We start from the raw sequence: 20013 nt of genomic DNA, 5'->3' as shown, positions 1-20013 counted from the left end.
GCAAAGCCAACGCCACACCTGCAGCTGCAGCTTTACCGCTGCTTTGCGACCTCTGTCGCCATAGACATTTTGATTCTCATCTTGTTCACATAATGAGCTGGTTAAAGAAGATACATGGGCAAAGAACTGATACAGAGAGTCCAAAATTTATTTAGAGTACTAGAGAATCAGCCATTTATTAAACTGATTAAAGTACCCAGTGTTGTTCCTTCTGATCTGAAATGAGCCCTGGACTATTCAGAGAAAAGACAAGAAAGTAAATAGCTCTGGCTGGATATCTAACTTCAATAGGGATCCTATAGGCAAAAGTGATGATCACGAGTGTATGTGTGTGTGTGTATGTGAGCACATAAGAATCATCACAGATTTCATGTTGTGTGTCCAGTAATACTGACAAGACTTAAGCACCAGCGCCAGATTCATTGTTCACTATTGCTCTACATAGAACCCGATCCACTCACTATTGCTCTACATAGAACCCGATCCACCCGAGCAACGTAAGTAAGAAGAATGAAGTCCCTCGTTGGCCTCGGTGGCTTGTGTTTCCTCTCGGCATGGCAGAGGCATAGGGAGGCTAATGTGAAGATGGGTTTGCACGTCCCCACTTGTAAGTACCTGGACCATGACGACCGGGGTGAGGGCTGGGGAAGGGCTGGCCAGGAAGCCGGAGGCCACAACCCTGAAATTCTTCCAGAATGAAACATCTATTTTCTAAAGACTTACCAAAATACCATCTTGCAAAGATGCTACTGTACTAATGTTCTAATGGTCTCTGATGAGATCACAGAGGGACTAGGAAGACAGAAAAATCATTGTCTTCGGAACATGCTGACCAAGAAACATATCAAAGGCCAGTCCCTACGAGTACTGTGTGAGTACTGTGTGAGTACTGTGTGAGTACTGTGTGAGTACAATGTGAGTACGGTGTGAGTATGGTGTGAGTACGGTGTGAGTACGGTGTGAGTATGATGTGAGTACAATGTGAGTACGGTGTGAGTACGGTGTGAGTACAGTGTGAGTACGGTGTGAGTATGGTGTGAGTACTGTGTGAGTACTGTGTGAGTGCGGTGTGAGTACGGTGTGAGTACGGTGTGAGTACGATGTGAGTACGGTGTGAGTACGGTGTGAGTACTGTGTGAGTGCAGTGTGAGTACTGTGTGAGTACTGTGTGAGTACGGTGTGAGTACGGTGTGAGTACGATGTGAGTACGGTGTGAGTACGGTGTGAGTACGATGTGAGTACGGTGTGAGTACGGTGTGAGTACGGTGTGAGTACAGTGTGAGTACGGTGTGAGTACGGTGTGAGTACGGTGTGAGTACGGTGTGAGTACGGTGTGAGTACTGTGTGAGTGCGGTGTGAGTACGGTGTGAGTACGGTGTACCCTATCACTGACACAACAATGCATGTCTCCATGCTGTGGTCAGGTGACCCTGAGTGGGTAATGTTGCTGCTGAAGTTGAAATAGCATGGTTTCCAGAGATCTGAGGCAAAAAGAAAAAACAATGAAACAGCGCCTCACCACCCCGTGGTGCAAGGCTTTGTACACTCCAGGGTTGGCTCAGCAGTGTCGTGTCTAGACGTCTCCGACTGCACCCGGAGCAGCATGGTCTGCATGCTTTCCGCTGCAGCTGTGGAACGCGTCATGGAAGTCACAAACCCTAAGCTCCCGCAGAGGCGGCCTGCACTGGTCTGCGCAGTCAGTGCAAGGTGAACCATACCTGGGAAAGTGCCCGTCACTCAGCTCCCAGGATTACTGGCACCTTGAGATGTGGGAAGGAAACAGTGATGCTGCTCACTGATGATAACAATGCTCCCCACTGGGCCAGGGGGTTGGAATGTGTCACATGTGAAATACCTAGACGTTTCCCTGTCCTGCTTCTCTGTTCCAGCAAGTTGTTTCCAAATCATTGCCCAGAGCATTCGTGTCAAGTTCAGATTCCTAAACTTCAGCCCCCAAAGACATTAATCCATCCGGTGTCGGGTTGGATTTCAAGTTACTTAAGAATCTGGTTGACCTATCCCAAGAGACAGCCAAGGAGTTATATTTGGCATGTGGGATGCAACTGTGTTCTTTCCCCATAGATGATTATCAGCCTCTGACGACTGATCCTGTCTCATAACCAGTGAGGAGCCTGGGTAGCCCCAGCACGTCCCTGGGCCCTCAGAGACATAATACGGCGCCCGGGGACACAGGTCTCTGAGCTCTGCCTTCCAGACAGCTCCGAGCGGTCCTTGGAGCACATAGGCAATTCACACCAGGTCAACTCAGCAAATGTTTATTTGGCACCTATGGTAGGCAAGGCAGGGCACAGAAGATCAGCTAGATCAGGAGGCTAACGCAGCACGTGGTATTTACAGAAGATCAGCTATGCTCACTCAGGCGACTAACGCAGCACGTGGTATTTGGCTGTGTAGCAGCGGGTGATTTGGTTAGTCCTTGACAGGAGGATTCTCAGCGGTGGGAGGAGAGAGTGGACATGCTAGGTTCTGGGGAAGAGTGGAGGAAGGCAAGGGCAGTGGGTGTCCAGAGCAGAGAGAGCCGTCTGCCTAGTGTAGGAGGGGCTGGAAGGGCTGGTAGAGCTGGAGCAGGGGGGAGGGCGGCAGAAGCTGTCAGGGGATCAGAGGTCTGACTGCACTCTGTAGGCAATGGCCAGCCATTGAAGTGTCTCAGTGAGGGAGTGCATGACTGGACTTCAATGCCAAGTTCTCCGCCATGAACAACCTATGATTCTCTTTTTCCTTGTTGTTTCTTTCGGCCAATCCTGGGGCTTGAACTCAGAGCCTGGGTGCTAGCACTTCCCTGCGCTGCTTCTGTTCAAGGCTCATACTCGACCGCTGGAGCCACAGCACCACTTCTGGCATTTTATTGCAGTGTATTGTAGCTGTGAGGCTCATGGACTTTCCGGCCCAGGCTGGCTTCAACCCACGATCCTCCAAACTCAGACTCCTGAGATTCTCTGTTTCTTTCTTGGCAACTGTAGGGCATCACCCCCTCCCTTGGTCTGGCCACGGGTACTTTCCCAGGCTGCCCCCCAGATAGGAAGCAGTTCCTTACTAGGCAAACTAGGAGCTCACTTGGCAGGTACCCTTCACCTCCAGAGAAAAGGAAGTGAGGCTTTCCAGATCCACTGGGGGAGGGGGGGCGGAGCACAAGGAAGGAACTCAGCCATGATGGCACGTGTTAGCTCAGAGGAAATGGGAGTGTCAGGGGACAAGATGGAGAGAGGTTGAGTGACATAACTGACATCATCCAAACTCAATCACCTCCCAGAGGACTTCCGGAACAACCCACCTGGCTCCCCAGCCCACAGGATGAAGAGACCCTTCAGTCTAATGCACTGGAATCCGCAGATGGAGGGTGTAGAAGGTTCTCTGCTGATGGAGGCTCTTAGCAACCTGCCTAACTGTCCAGAGATGAGGGGGAATGGCGTCCACCGGAGCCACCCCAACCTGGGAAGGGGTGAGAGGCCACTGCCGTCCAGGTGGAGACGGCGATGCTGGCCAGCGAGGGCTCCCCCAAGACCTCCACCCCGGCCGCAGCGGGAGCCTGGCTGGGGAGCACTGAAGAGGGCGGCGTGGCGGCTGGATTACCCAGGAGGAACGCGCCGGGGGTGCCAGGGTGCACCTCTGGGCCTGAGCCCGCAGGGCCCCCGCCTCCGTTGCTGACGGTCCAGAGGCACGGATAAGGGCTGCAGAGACAGAGGGAGAGGGCGGGTTAGAAGCACCGAGGTGAAGAACTGCCCGCCTGGCACCCCGCAGCACCGAGAAGGGCACTGTGGGCAGCGGCTTCCGCTCATGGCTGTGTTTTTGAGGAGGATAGCACGGGTTTTGTGGAATGAGAAGCAAGTCAGCTGTCCTGAGGCCTGATGCCAGTTTAAAGCTACCATTCCACTCCTCTGCGGCCTACTGAAAATGAGGGGAGACATGAGAAGAAGACGAGCGAACGGGGCAGTCTGTGACTAAGACTTCCCTCTGGTCAAGGAAGGAAACGCGGTTTAGCAAAACCAGGACTCTGCGGCCACAAGCCCCGGGTGTGAAGCCTAGTGCTACCACTTACTGGCTTCGTGAACCTGGTCAAATTAGCTAAGTCCTCCCTGTCTGAGCTGCTTTCATTCTTTCATGCTTCTTTTATTTTTGCTGTTTTGGTGGATTTCCTGGATTTGAATTTAAATCAAGTCACACCTTGATAGGCAGATGTTCTACCACCTGAACCACACCTCTAGTTCCTTTTTTGCTTTTACTGTTTTCAGAGAGTGTTGTGTTTTTGCCCAGGACTGGCTTTAGACTGCGATCCTCCTATCTATGAGTCCCACAAAGCTTGGAGGACAGGTGTGTACCGCACACCCAGGTTTGATGTTCAGATAGAATCTCACTAGCTTCTTTCAACTCAGCTTGCCTTTAGCCTTTATTCTCCTGATCTCCACTCACACACGGGCTCACAAACGGCCGGGGTTATAGGCATAAGCCACCACACCCAACCCAAGTCTCAGCTTCTGAATCTTAGAGAATCAGAGTTAGCCAGACACAGGTGGTTCATGCCTATAATTCTAGCTACTCCGAAGGCTGAGATCTGAGGATATCAGTTCAAAACCAGCCCAGGCAGATGGATTTGAGAAACTCTTTAACCACAGCTAACCAGGAAAAGGGCCAAAAGTGGAGGTATGGCTCACATGGTTGAGAACCAGACAGCCTGGAGCAGAAAAAAGCTAAGCAAGAGCATGAGGCTCCAAATTCAAGCTCCAGTACCAGCACCAAGAAAATAAAGGACAAGTAAATAAATAAATAAACAAACAAACTGAAGTTGTAACTTTAACAACTCAGAAATGTTCTAATAAAGATTAAAAGGTGAGCAGCTTAAAGAAAATAAAAATATTTTCAATAAGTAACAGGTAAGTAGCTCCTAATATATGACACTCAGTGAATGTTCGTTGTTATGATTAATGCTTGCATTCCTGGTCTTCATCTGCCAGATCTGGACCCTGGTAGAAAGGCTAAGAAGCTTTGGCCCACCCCTCCTTCCCGCATCCTGACTTAGTCCTTCCTGGCACACAGCCTAGGTATCAGGATTTTATTTCAAGCTTCCCAGGTAGTTGTAATGTGCAGCCAAGTTGGCTGCTCATAGGAGCAGAGCTCATATGCATGTGAACAAGCCCAACCTTCTAAGCCATCTCCACGTTCTGACCCTTTAAGAGTTTCTCCACTGCTTGATAATCAGCTATCTAATGATACTACTGAACGTGTGCCTTTTTCTTTAACAAAATCCTTATGGAATCCGGATGAGTTGAACATGCCACGGAGGAACTCCTCTGATTTCCTCTATCTGGTGCCACACCTCAGGCCCTGCAGATATCCTTGACCACAGACTCTCAGCTCTCTGAGACAGGTCAGAATTTCCTAAAGACACTTCAAATTCCCCCTGGGCCAGTGAGTGGGGCAGCCTCAGGATAGTTACTCTGATCCGCCCTCAGACTAAGGAGCGTTGGTTTCTCCGTCAGGAAAGGTTGATTTATTCCTGGTCATGTCTTACGATGCCTTTGAGCGTGTGGATGATTTCTGTAAGTATCTCTTAGAGGACTTGGTACTTGGTTGTTTCATAGTCTCGAGGACCTGCCTGTTCATTTGCTTCCACGCTTCCTACCACAGCCCCAGTCAGTGTCCTTCCCGAGTCTCCCTGGCCAACACTGTCCTACAGAAACCAGACACGAGTCCTGTGCACCAGCCACAGCCCCCATCTGACAGTGTCCAAGAGCCACATTTAGAAAGGAGAATGGGGAAATATAACTGGTTAATATTTTCCAGTGCTGAAAATATTCAAAAATACTATCATCCCAACACACATTGATGTTTTTCAAGTGTTGTTGAGATTTCTTGTCTTCGCTTCGTGCTACGTCTTGGACGTGCAGTGTGTGCATCAGGACTTGCCCATCTCGGTTTGGACTAGCTGTGATTCGGGTCTTCAGGGGTCACGGTGGACACCACAGCTCCAGACACTTATGAGCAGCAGCAGCGGCAAACATCTGGGAGCTTTTTAGAAATGCAGATTTCAGCTGGTCGCTGGTGGCTCAAGTCTGTAACCAGAGCTACTCAGGAGGCTGAGATCTGAAGACCAAGGTTCAAAGCCAGCCCAAGCAGGAAAGTCTGTGAGATTTTCATCTCCAATTAACTACTAGAAAACTGGAAGTGGCGCTGTGGCTTAAAGTGGTAGAGTGCTAGCCTTGAGCAAAAGAGCTCAGGGACAGCACCTAGACCCCAAGTTCAAGCCCCACAACTGCCAAAATAAAGAAATGCAGACCTTCCTTCTAGCCAGATTCAGATTCTGCATTTGAATTTTCTCAAGATGATGCTGGCATACAAGGTATGAGAGGAGCCGCTGTAAGGCAGACATCACATTTTCCTTTTTCCAGTTCTAAAAAATCATATTTATCTGATGCCTGTTCTAGTTCTGTCTTTTGGTCGTTAATCCCTTTTTCCCCGTCTCAAAATTCTGCAGATCCATGTTGAACTTAATAGCTGACACTGACACAGAATATTACTACCTACAAAGCAATTAAATGAATTTTCTCATTTTGATTTTTACCAAAGCCCTACACATTAGATCTTTTATTATTATTATTATTAATGTATTTATTTTAGTCAGTCATAGGTCTTGAACTCAGGGCCTGGGCATTGTCTGGGAGTGTTTTTGCTCAAGGCTAGTAGTATTCTACCATTTAAGCCGCAGAGCCACTTCTGGTTTTCTAGTGGTTAATTGCAGATAAGAGTCTCACAGACTTTCCTGACCAGGCTGGCTTCCAACTCTGATCCTCAGATCTCAGCTCCAGTAGGTAGGATTACAGGAGCAAGCCACTGGAACTTATATTATTTTTTATGTTAGGATAAGAAGATCCAGTAAGACTAAAAAAATTTCCCAAAGTTACAAAACCAATAAGGAGGAGATCTGGGACTCAAAAATCACATCTATCAAACTCTAGAGTTCCTTTCTCTATTCTTCTACCATGATGATATTCTGAATACAAGAAGCCAGAACAAAATTTAAGTCTCTGGTGTGAGATTTATATCACAGGTCCTACACTTAGCACTTTTGCCAGAATTGTTACCCATCATGTGTCCCTTTAGAATGGGGAGCTTGTATGAATATGGGTAATCAAAATTCTTGATTTCTTTGTATAAATTCAAATTTCCCATTGATGTCCCTATAATCAGTAAATATCTTATATTAGTTCAAGACAAATGAACCTGGGCCACAGTGGTTTTTTCCCCTTTTAAATATGAAATGCTGTAGCTACAAAAGAAAGAGTAAGTGCTTGCTCTCCACCCCTTTTCCAACTTCAAGAGGTCATCCTGTTGTCATATTCACTAACTAGCAACTTAGAAGTCAGGACGACAGCTTAGACTGAGCTACTTCAAAAACAATATGCAAAATCTCATTGCTACAATAAAGCTCCATGAGCACATGGCAAGGCTGGTCTTACCTGGGTCCTGGATTGATTGGTCCATTGGTGTGGGGTACAGTCAGGATGCTGGTATGGGGTGTGGAGGATAAGGAAGTCCAGTTGTCTGTTCCTGAGAAAACTTGCAGATTATTGCTTGAGCTTTCTATCAAATTCACTTTGGAGGAATAATAGTAATTAATTCAATTAATGGGACATATAAAATAGTGACCAATGACATTATCCCTGGTTGTGCCACAGGCACAAGAGATCATTAGTAGTTTCTGAAAGAAATAGAAGAGGAAGGAGCTCGGGTTTTCTGAATGCCAACCACATGCCAGGTGCTAGTTCTGATTTACAGTCACCACAGCAACAACTTCCTGCCTCCACTTTATATGTATGACTCAGAGGGAGAGGATGATTTGCCCTTTGAGACACATATCTAACTCATGATATCACACGCCCCTTTAAGGATGAACCATTACAGCATCTCCAAGGTCTGCCAGTGTCCAGAAGACATTTGTGAAGTCCAGGACTGTGTTCTCCTCAACCTTTCTCTACAAGAGTCTTCTCTCAAGAAACAAAAAATGACAGCATGAACTCACTAATCTAATCAATCTAAATTTAAACAATCTAAAAAGGCTGAATACATACAAGCAGAGAGTAGAACAGGGTGAGAGGAACAGAAACAAGATGAGACCAAAGGACACAAAATGTGGGTTTGTAGCTGGGTGCTGGTGGTTCACGCCTGTAATCCTAGTTATTCAGGAGGCTGAGATGTGAGGATCACAGTGCAAAGCCAGCCTGGGCAGGAAAGTCTGTGAGACTCTTATCTCCAAGTAACCACCAGAAAACCAGAAGTGGTAGAGTGCTCACCTTGAGCTGAAGAGCCCAGTGATAGCACCTGTGCCCAGAGTTCAAGCCTCATGACTGACAAAAAAAGTGTGGGGACTGGGAAGGTGGCTCAGTGGTAGAGCACTTGCCTTGCATGCATGAGGCTCTGGGTTCAATTCCTCAGCACTACATAAGCAGAAAAAGCTGGAAGTGGTGCTTTGGCTCAAGTGGTAGAGCGCTAGCCTTGAGCTGGAGAGCTGAGGGACAGTGCCCAGGCCCAAAGTTCAGGCCCCACAACCGACAAAAAAAAAAGTGGGTCTGTGGGAAGAATAAGTCTAGAGATCTACCATATAGCATGAGGACTATACTTTAAAATGTTGCATCAGGGCTGGGAAGGTGGCTCAGTGGTAGAGTGCTTGCCTTGCATGCATGAGGCCCTGGGTTTGATTCTTAAGCACCACATAAGCAGAAAAAGCTTGGAAGTGGTGCTGTGGCTCAAGTGGTAGAGTGCTAGCCTTGAGCTAAAGAGCTCGAGAGTTCAGGCCCAGAGTTCAGGCCCCACTAACCGACAAAAAATGTTGCATTGTATTGTGGAACTTTACTAAGTGACAACTTCAAGTGCTCCTACCTGGACAAAAATTAAGTAACTGTATGAGAAAATGGATATATTAATTTGCCGGGCCTATGTCAATATGTGTATGATAATACCATGTTGTATGCCTTAAATATACACTTTGATAGAAGAAGAAAGAAGTGTCTTGTATTTTTAAAAAATTCTTCCTTATGCATTGTGTATCCAAGGCAAGAAAGAAGGAAAAAGAGGGAATAAATAACAAAAGAGAGAAAGAGGAGAGAGGGAGAGAGAGAAGGAAGGTTCCACTGTCTATTCCTGGTGCCATGGTTTGAATACATTCTTCGTGTGTTAGGCAATGAATCCCCTGTGCCAGTCAATGAGGCTGAGAAAGTGAGACCTTTCAGAACCCTCCTGGATGAATAATGCTGCTATTTTTGTACTCGTGGGTTCTTCACAAAAGTTTGAATCTATTAATTTAGCCTCTCTCTCTCTCCCGCTCTCTCCTCCCCCTCCCCTGCCTCATCCATGAAATGATTACTTCTGTGTCAGCCAGAAAGAGATCCCTCATCTAATCCTGTTCTTTACAAATTTCCCCAACTCAGGCGTTCTGTGGGAGCAGCACAGATTGAGCCGGGCCCTGGGGTCAGGCTGATTCTTTTCACAATCCAGCCCTTGCCTTCTCTTTAGCTTAGCTCTTGCGTCTCCCAGCTGGTCCCTTGCGCCCAGCGCCCCTTGCACGTTCTGGTCCTCAGAGCCTTTCACTTGTTAGTGTCTGCTCACAGCACTTCCTCTCCCTGGAAAGCCTGGGTCGCAGCCTCTGTCTTTTGCTCCTGTACTCGTTCATCTCTCTCTTGTAAGTCATCCTTCCAGGCTCAATTTAAATGATACACTCATGGGCGACCTTCTCTGCCCTGGCAGGAAGATGTAGTTGCGATTTTTCTTTCATTCCCATAGCATCTTGGCTTGAGTGCTTTATAGATTGCTTCTCAAACTTTAATGTGCTCATAAGTCACCTGGGGACCCTGTTCAAATGCAAGCTCTGGTCCAAGAGTAGCGTCCAAGCAAGTTCCCAGGGGATGCTGCAGGTCTGGGAACCATGTTGGAGCACTCACTACACTGCATTATGATCAGTTCTGTGTGTATTTTTGTAACACTGAGCTCCTTCTGGAGAGTCTGTGCTTGAACTGCTTTCTTCTTCCCACTGCCTGAAAGAACCTGGGACCTGGCAGATGCTCGGAAGAGGAGTTACATGAGCAAACCACAGAAAGGATGTGAAGCTAGAAGGAAACACTGCTAGCTTCCAACACCACTAAGCCACATGTCTCCCATCCTGGCAACAGCTATTGAGGGTCTCAGAAGTCCCAACAGAGGGACAGGAAGCTCTTTGCAAACACAGAGCTTGGAGTGTCACTGAGGAAGGAGGGAGGCATCTCCCAGTCCTTGAACTGTATTCACTGGTGGTCTGTGTGCATTGGAAGGACACCTCCATAAAGGTAGGGTATTTTATCCTTTTGTGCACATTTGTGCTTACAACAGAGCCTGGCCCAAACAAATACATATTTGTTGCCTGAATAATTGAATAAAAAAATTAGCCTTTCTTTTCATCTTCTCTTTAAATAAACAAACCTCACAGCCAGGCAAGGTCTGGAATTTCACAAGAAAAAGGCAGACAAGACAACAGTCAATGAAGAAAAAGGCTCACTAATAAGAGAGCCAACTTAAAAGAATATTAGGAAACTGGGTTTTGAATGGCTCATTCCCCAGCTACTCAGGAGGCTGAGATCTGAGGACTGAGGTTCGAATCAGCAGGGCAGGAAAGTTTATGAGACTCCAACCAACCACCCAAAAGCCAGAAGTACAACTGTGGTTTAACTGAAAAGAGTATCATCCTTGAGCAAGAAAGCTAAGGCCCTGGGTTCAAGCCCCAGTACTGGCATACACCAAACAAAAGGAAAGAAGAAACAAGAAAAATAAAAGGAAGGAGGGGAGGGGAAGAGAGGGTGAGGGAGTAAAGGGGTAAAGAGGAGAGGGGAGGAAAGGAGAGGAGAAGAAATAGAGAAAAGCAAAAGAGAGGAGAGGAGAAGAAAGGAGAGGAGAGGGGAAATCAGGCTGTAAAAAGACTGAGTTTGCTGATTCCAATTGAATCAGGATCAGAGTCTGGCCTTAATGGAGTGGGATTTAGCTCCCTCGGGAGCGTCCTAATAATGCTGCAGCCCTGGCCCACTGTCCCTGGACTGAGTCATGAATGCAACCACGGGCAAGATCCATGTAAAAGCAAAGACTGAATTCCAGACCCCACAAATTGCCTTAGGTTTTAGAGATCAGCTTGACACTGCTCGGTAAACGAGGACCCTGAAACAAGGCCTCTCACCCCCATTAGAAACTAGCCAACTGGGTGCTCCATGACATACTAATAGAGCACGAATACCATCATAATGATACCATCAAATACTGGCACATACAAGACAATACAACAATAAGAGGCAGGATAGATAGATGATAGATAGACAGACAGACAGACAGACAGACAGACAGATAGATAGATAGATAGATAGATAGATAGATAGATAGATAGATAGATAGAAGAGGTTCCATACACTTCAATAGTGGTTTATCCATTTTTCTCCCTCCCCTCCCCCAGCTCATGCCCAAGGGTTTCATCAGAGCCACACACCTGAGGGAGGGTGGTTTCTGTGCATATAGGCAGAAGGGTAGGGAGCCTGCCGGTGTCCTCGGAGACCAGAATAGTGCTCACAGCCGTGGTGGGCATGCGGAGCAGGCAGAGGCAAAGGAGTAGCATACTGGTAATTGGTGTTGCTGGCCGCACACATGCCATCCGGATTGGAGAAGATCCAGCCTCCCACTAGAATAGACAAGAGGAAGACTGAGGCTCCCACACCAAAACTCAGATGACCAGCTTCTTCTCATGGCTGTTTCTTGCGAATGACACGGATGCTTGTCCCTGTGCAGAAACTACTATACTGCCAGCCTTCCCTTCTCCATGAGCAGGAGACCTGGCTTCTCTGAAGATAGGTAACAGGTCCTAGCAGGATAGAAAGTCACTTTTAAATGCTGGGATCCAGCTATGCACAACACAATCCAATTGTTAACATTAATAGAAGTGCAAAAATTAAGAAGCTACTGACGTAGGTAGACACTAGCCAAGGGGGTACCAGGTAAACATGTAACAATGGTCTATAGCTACTAGGGGCTTGGAATGTGGTTACATGGAGTGAAAGATCTCTCTCTCCACTCACTGGGAAGATGACGCCTTCCATCACCAACCCACTAACAGACTCCTGAGAGCTCAGGGAAGGGAAGGAGCTAGCTGGCCTTGCGTACCTCAACAGCAAGCACTTTTGCAGGACAATCACAAAAGCTGCAAAAGGTATCATAGGTACTAATGAAGATTTTGAACAGAAGACTCTCCTTCAGGTGAATTCTCGGCACAACTGAGACTTAGAAACGAGGGCTCTGAAACAGGAGTTCTGTTCTCTCTCCAGATCTTAGCAAGCATGACTGATGGAAATTCAGAGAGGACCAGAGTATGCTTAGACTAGACTCTGTCACTTGGACCTCTACACTGTTGTAATGGATCTGGATAATGGAACCTACTACATTGCTTAAATACTTTTGAAATATAAATAAGGGCTGGGAAGGTGTTTCAGTGGTAGAGTGTTGGCCTAGAGTGTATGAAGTCCTGGGTTCAATTCCTCAGTACCACATAAACAGAAAAAGCTGGAAGTCACACTGTGGCTCATGAGGTAGAGTGCTAGCCCTGAGCAAAAGAAGCTCAGGGACAATGCCCAGGCCCTGAGTTCAAGCCCAGGACTGGCCAAAAAGAAAAGAAAAATTAAATAAGAGGTACATATTACACAGGGTGTAATTCCAGACAATTCTCTTGCTTCATTTTCCCACTGCTGTGCAGACATGTGATCCAGGGGTTCCCTGCCTAATGAGGGGGGCGTCAAAACTAACCGGGCCAAATATATTTACTTAGAGTATCATCGAATGGCTGGTCAAAGGGGCTGTGGCACAAAAACAGTTCTGAGAAAGCTGTTGTTTAGTGGGGGAGATTTGCACATGTAATGGGGATTAAACAACGTATATGGAGACTCTACTTATAGCCTTCTCTCCACAGGATGGCACACGTTACTCTGAAGGCTACATTACCTGTGCAGCTTCATCCGCATCACACAATCTCTCTTCAGTGCATTTTCCTCCTTTCACTATTGCAGGATATTTGTGCTACCAGCATCCTCAAGCCCGTGTTTCTTTCTGTAGCTCAAAATGCTTTGTAAGCTTCAACCACCTTGCCATTCCTTTGAGTCTCCTCTGTTATATGTGGCTCTCTAGTTTCTATACATTTATAATGGCATGCACATGTCCTGTTAATCTATCTTTGGTTCGTTTATATCGTAGACTAAAATGGCAGAAACTTTAGAGGGAAAAGGAAAAAAAAAACTTAAAACTTCCCTACAGTGATTAATCAAATCAATATTCGAGAATCCCCCAAGACCATTTAGTTTGTGGAGAAGTTTGCCACACATAATGTATAGACCTCAAGAAATCAAGAAATCTGCCAAAGATTTCCACTCGTGAATATTCAGCTGTGGTTCTACATGTGGTCTTAGAGTAAACAAAAGGTTTTCATCGGAGGTCACTTTTTAAAAAGTTGTTTACGGGGTGATTTCTGAGGGCTCCTCTGTATAGCTCTCCTTCTACTCCTGGCATAGGAGAGGAATCAAGGTTTAGTGAAAAACTGCATTATGGTAAAATGGCAGCTGGGATCATCTCCAAATTCGGAAATGTAGCAGAGGACCCACTTTACTTAAGTCACAGTACTGCCCTGGGGCTACTGCTGCAGGCTCAGTGGACTCCCTGACAAGGGAGAGAGCAGAACCCTGTGGAACATTCACTATTGCCTGTGAAATCCCGGATCTCCGAGAGGCCCTCCAGTTGGCAAATGCAGACCTTTCCTCACGTTTGGGGCCCCAGACTGCTTGAGGTGTTATATCAGTGGCCAGCTCCAACGCTAGCAAATGTTAAAGGGGAAGCAGAACAGGGACTGGAGGGTCTCAGGGTAGGATACGAGGCCAGAATGAACTTTTGAGCATTCTTTGCCGCACTCGCCGCAAAACCAGAGGGTAAGAAACTCATCATTTCATCTGTACCTCCTGCCTACGATTGGCATAAGCCCCTCGAGAAGCCTTGGCATGCTCGCTTTCCCTGTGAGAGCGCTGGAAAGGCATACACATGTCGTGAGAGGCAGGAATAAGTTGTGGGGTTCTGATTCGGCCTAGGTCTTGTTCAGTCACGCTTGTTTAAAAAAGTAGGTATATTGAGGGAGACAACCCAGAGTGGTCCCTCCACCTCCCACACTCTCGACCCCACTCACAGTGAGAATAGGCAACATGCTGGCTCTCAGCAACAACCTCTGGAATGTCTTTTAGGTGGTTTCTGAAAGAAAAACAGACAGGATAGCCCAGGCTGCAAGTCCCGGATAACGTACACCCCAAAGCTCTTCCCAGAGCAACACATTCCTGGGAATAATATAAAAAAATCAAACACCTTTACTCTTCCTCTCAAAACTGCCTTCAGGAAAAGAAAATGGGCAACTGTTCTGTGAGGTTAAAATTTTGCTGCTACCTCCATTATCTATCACGGTTATGGTTACCCTCGTAGCTTACTGATCTGTGATTATTGTTCCCACCTGATCAGATTTGGGGAATAATGGCAGTTCAGATTTGTGCAGGATCTCGGGCCACAATCATGTCTGTAAGATGCTAGATCTACCAATGACCCCATGGCGGGAAACAGACCTATTTTGAAGATTAGAAAAGTCAATTTCAAGGGAGTAAATTGACTTGTGCAAGATCAAACCATCAGGAAATGGGAAGCTAGGGCTCCAGTTAAGAACCACCTATCATATCATGATAAAATCATTTCGAATCTGGATTCTGTCATCTGATACATCAGCTTATCCTTTATGACTTTTGTTGTCTGAAAAAGCCGTGTTTGCCACATCATCAAAATTTATTCAAGTATCAAAGAGGAACAGGTCCTAACATCTCATCATAAACATCTGTCAGCTAATCCAAAGCCTTTAAAATAAAAAGGAGCCACATAGTAGCCAGGACCCCAGCTACTTGGGAGGTAGAGATCGAGAGGGTTGAGAGCTGAGGACAGTCAATGCAAAAGCTCATGAAACCTCTATCTCGACCAATGAAAGTTGGGCCAAGTGGTGTGCACCTGTCATCCAGCTATTGGGAAGCATAAATCATAATCTAGCCTACCTTGGCATAGCTGTGAGACCCTAGCTAGCTTTGGAGCTGGCCACTGATATAACACCTCAAGCAGCCTGGGGCCCCAAATGTGAGGAAAGATCTACATTTGTCAACCGGAGGGCCTCTCAGAGAGCTGGGATTCCACAGGCAATGTTGAAGAAACAACACCTACCCAGAGATTAAGTTCAAACCAAACTACCACTAAAAAGTTGAAAAAGAAATATTAGACAGCTGTACAAATAGTGATAATTTTGACATTCAGACAATGAAATCTGAAAAGGTCAAAGGGAAGTATATTTGTATTTTAGATATTGTCAAGAAAAAGCAGTAAGTATTGCTACCTTTTATTTATTTATTTTGCCAGTCCTGGGGCTTGAACTCAGGGCCTGGGCTCTGTCCCTGAGCCTCTTTGTACTCAAGGCTAGCACTCTACCACTTGAGCCATAGTGCCATTTCTGGCCTTTTCTGTGTATGTGGTACAGAGAAATCAAACTCAGGGCCATATGCATGCAAGGCAAGCACTCTACCACTGAGCCACATTCCCAGCCCACTACTATCTTTTATTTTATCCTAGAATGGGCAGGAAAGATGAAATGGTAAATCACTGGCCCAAAGTGGCCATAATCATTCACTCCCCCAGAATTTCTAACTTCTTTTCTCATACCTAAGAAATATGAACCTCCATTACTCACTTTTTTTTCTCAGTTTTTTAAAGCTAAGAGTAAAGACACACAAATAACTTAAATCCCAGTATGGCACTTAGAAGGTAGAGGTAGGAAGATTTCAAGTTTAAGGCCAGCTAGGGCCACTTAGCAAGACCTTGTCTGATAATACACATGTATGCACACACAGGTACACACACACATTTATTAAAAACATACCATTCAGAAGCAAATAGGAAAAGATCAATGAATCCCTACAAAGCTCAATCACACTTTTTTTTTACTGTGGTGATGCTACATTGAAGAATCTATAGCGAAACAAGACTGATGAAACCTTACCAGCTAGAAGTTCTCCCCGCCCTCTACAATAGGATCAGACAATCATGATTTGGACCAATTTTTGTTGACTGTTGACATGGATCTGAATATTGAAAGTGCATTTCTATCAAAAATAATACAAGCATTTCTAGCCTCATTCCTTTCAGGAACTCATAAATCTCACATCTGGAGAACTCAGTCATAAGGCATTACTAAAATTCTTCTACTCACCTTTCCTTGGCGTCCAGGAAGGCCTTGGCAAAGGGGTTGTACTTGATTTTGAGAGCTGTTATCTTGTGTTTGCAAAAACAAGAAGTGTTAGTGAAATCCAAACACTCATGAACAAAGAGAAGCATTTATGTTTACCTGTGAATAATTCTTTTGTCCCCCCATGGTGCATGAACTAGGGGCCTAGGTGCTCTTCTTGAGCTTTTCTGCACAAGGCTAGCAGCCTACTTTGAGCCACAGTGCCACTTCTGGTTTTCCGGTGGTTAATTGTAAATAAGAGTCTCATGAACTTTCCTGCCCAGGTTGGCTTTGAACTGATCCTCAGATCTCAGCCTCCTGAATGGCTAGAATTGCAGGTGAGCCACCAGCACCTGGTGAAGAATTCTTTTTTATTTCCTCTCTTTCTAGGTTTATTTGCTTACTTCTGCACTAGATCATTATTGCACTGTCCTTGACAAAGGATATTTCACAATGGCATGTGGCAAAAATGAGAAATGATGTATAAAACTAGCAAAGAAAAGGGGAAAGAATTAGAAATGAGGCAGGCCTTGCTGACTCTTCTCTTTTTCATGTTTTCTAACATGATTTCTGCATATCTTCTCATTTAAATTTCATTTCTTATCAGTTGGAACACGGTGGAGCATACAACAGGGTGGCCCCACCTCTCTCTCTGACCATTCAGTTGACCATTATTTCCCAAATTCTTAAATAAGCACCCTTTGGGTCATATTAATGCAAAACACATCATCCCTCCACCCATCAGGACTGTCCCTGTCACTCCCAGCCTTTGCCTGCTTCGTGTCTGATTAGAAGCATCCAATACAAATATAGAGATAGAGGCACAGAGACAGAAATCCCTTGGGGACAGAATGACCCCCCCCCAAACAAACTCATGGACAGGCTAGGCTATGAATCCTGACAACTCAGTGTTCAAGCTACTAAGTAGGGAAAGATCTGCCTGGGTTCGGGTGTTAGAAGTGGACAAACTGGACAAATAGCATACACACACACACACACACACACACACACACACGATGTATACATTTGGATCAATCCCCATAGATTTGCTTCTAGAGCAAGAGAAAAAGGCCCCAGTCAGCCCTGTCCACACATTCTGCCCTGCTCCTGGACATCCCTGGTTCACTACAGGCCAAAGGTACCTCAGGGACTTCGTGGCAGCAGTGGATCGTGGAGGGCTGCCATAGGTCCTATCTTCAGTGGCCCTCAAAGGTCCGTTGGGTAAAGCTGGACCCCTGGGTGGTGCTGTTCAGCGTGTAGGCGAGTAGGAAGTCACTGAGAATGTACTCCTGAGTGTGACTGTGGGACTCTCCTGTCCCTTCTTACTTTGTTTTCCTCCCTAGTCATGAAGTAAGTGGTTTTGCTTGGCCAGGTGCTCCTCAGGCCCAAAGCAAATGGGGATCACTTGACTGATCATAAAGTGGAACCTCAAAAATTGTGAGACAAAATGATGACTTTGTGAACTTACTGTGACGGCAAGTTGAATCATACCGAACTTCCACAAGCAGGCAAGAAAGCAGAGAGCAGCTCCCCCCGAGAAATCTTATCTTTTGTTCACACGAGCTCAGGACGATACAATAAGAGGAGCTCTGTCCCTCCTGCCACGCTTTCCCAGGTGACGTTTGTATGTGTGCACACACACTTACCTCCTCGTTCTGATAGGCGGTCACAGCTATGAACTGGGTTTCGGGGAAGGAGCAGTTCATGACCATTCTGTGTGCCCCGCCAACACGTACTATGTGAATCTGTGGTTCGTACTTATGCAGAGAATTCAGCATTATCTGTGACGTGGGGAATAGAGATAAAAGGAAGCCATGTCTATCACTGGTGGTCAGCAAGCCTTTGGTCAATTCCACCCAGCAAAGCAAATCCTGGGTTGTCTGCGCTTCCATCCTCACTGCTAAGAAAGGAATGCAGGCACTTTTTCCCAGAGCTCCCAGGAGTGTAACGTTGATATTGACTCTTTAGGGTCAGGAACAGGTTGCCGGGAAGGGGGGCAAGGGAAGGAGGGAGAGAGAGAGAGGGAGAGAGAGACAGGGAGATTGCTCTTACTCTATGCTCTGCCTAAATCCTATTTTATGTTCTCTTCTTTCTCCTATTTTATCACAATAATGTACACATCAATCCATTTAAGTATGTCTCTTTCCATATGAAGAACCTTAGAAACTCAAAACACTTACAATGACACTTTACTAGAGACTAAAGGATAAGAAGATCTGACATCTGATGGCTATATGTAATCCAGTCTGATTCATATGAAAGGCTCATTCTGTGAAACCAAGTAGACAATAGCAATTGGCTTTTCAATTTCCTGTTTTAATAAAGAACTGGAACCTTGTGGGTAGTGTAAAGCCTGGCTGGCATTATATGTACCTTCTAAACACTAACTCTTCCACTCCCTACCAGCCAAGCTCAGAGAGAATAGAAGTCACAAGACAGCTCAGGCAACAGATAGACCTGACAAATACATAGGCTAAGGAAAACAGTCAAAGCCGTTTCTTCCTGGCCCTGCCTCTAATCCCTCAAATAATTTGTATTTTTATAAATTAACCAATAACCCAACACAGGGCCTAGTACTTACATCCTACCACAGAACTGGAGAGGGAAAAGCTCCTACCTCATGTTTACTTTAATTGAAGACTTTAAATAAAACCTTCCTTATTTAAGGTTTGTTTGGATTAGTTTTTTTTTCTGAAAAACCAAAGCTGATTCAATATTCTATTGATAATTATCATAATGCCCAAGCAGAGGAAGTAATTATTTCATTTAGGAGGAGCTTTTTATTAAAGTATTTGTCTATTGCCAACATGCCACTTACACCAAAAAAAAAAAAAAAAAGGATACCGACTAACAAAACCATGGTACCCACAGGCCCACTCCCGGGGAGGGGCTGGGTACAAAGCCAACACACAGGACCAACCTGAAAAGAAGCCCTGATTAAGTAAACTACTGCACTCTCACTCTCTCTTAACATCAGGAAGTCCATTAAAAACTGAAAGCCCCAATTAAGAGCTGTTTATTCCTGTTTACATTTGGACCTCAGGGAATAATTGGCTTCTGTGGGAGAAGAGGCTGGTGAGGACCCCTCTAATTGCCTAAATGCACCCTTGATAGTTCTTGGTGGGTGCGGGGGTGCCTACCTGCCCGCCTCCGTTCAGCTTGTTGGTCAGCTTCACTCTGCTGAAGGAGATGGGTGCCTTCATCCAGTGCGCCCCGAAGTTGGGCGAGTCGGGGTGGATGTACACGCAGCTGTGGGAGGAGACCTCGGGCTTGCCCGCGGGCACCCACTCCCCATTCACGTACTTCCAGCGGTGGCTGTCGGTGGGCATGAAGTCCAGCAGGAGGGAGTACATGGCGTTGGGGTCCAGCCCTGAGACACTGACCTTTAGGACCGGAAACATCCGTCTACGAGAAAAGTTGTGAAGTGTCAGGGGCATCCTGTGAGGCTAAGAAAATGGAGGGGAAGGGCTGGGTTGAAAGGCCTGGGGGGAGACATGAAAGGGGTGACATCGATGGAGATGCATGGCACCCCTAAACTGATTTGGTTGAGTGGGATCCCCTTTGTACAACCACTTAAAGATAAGATTTTAAAAAGGAGAAGGAAGGGAGGACAGAGAGAGAGAAAGAAGAGGGAGGGGAAGGAGGGAGGGAAGGAAGGAAGG

The 20013-nt window shown here is 46.2% G+C and overlaps 1 protein-coding gene across 1 annotated transcript in view; it reads right to left on the bottom strand.

Annotated features, from left to right (window-relative positions):
- Nucleotides 1-3381: 3381 nt before the first annotated feature.
- The window catches only part of Tbx19 (T-box 19), a 25037-nt gene continuing 8405 nt past the window's right edge, over nt 3382-20013 (bottom strand). The window contains exons 2-8 of the mRNA XM_013015627.1: nt 19492-19756; nt 17998-18132; nt 16337-16398; nt 14237-14298; nt 11513-11701; nt 7473-7608; nt 3382-3689 (exon numbers count right to left, since the gene is read on the bottom strand). Of these exons, the coding sequence (XP_012871081.1) occupies nt 3401-3689; nt 7473-7608; nt 11513-11701; nt 14237-14298; nt 16337-16398; nt 17998-18132; nt 19492-19756 (1138 nt within the window). The 3' untranslated portion in view covers nt 3382-3400. The remainder of the gene's footprint in view (nt 3690-7472; nt 7609-11512; nt 11702-14236; nt 14299-16336; nt 16399-17997; nt 18133-19491; nt 19757-20013) is intronic.

The sequence above is a fragment of the Dipodomys ordii genome, unplaced genomic scaffold (assembly GCF_000151885.1).
Source record: "Dipodomys ordii isolate 6190 unplaced genomic scaffold, Dord_2.0 Scaffold27, whole genome shotgun sequence".
Lineage (NCBI taxonomy): Eukaryota > Metazoa > Chordata > Mammalia > Rodentia > Heteromyidae > Dipodomys > Dipodomys ordii.
This window is presented reverse-complemented; position numbering and strand designations above follow the sequence as displayed.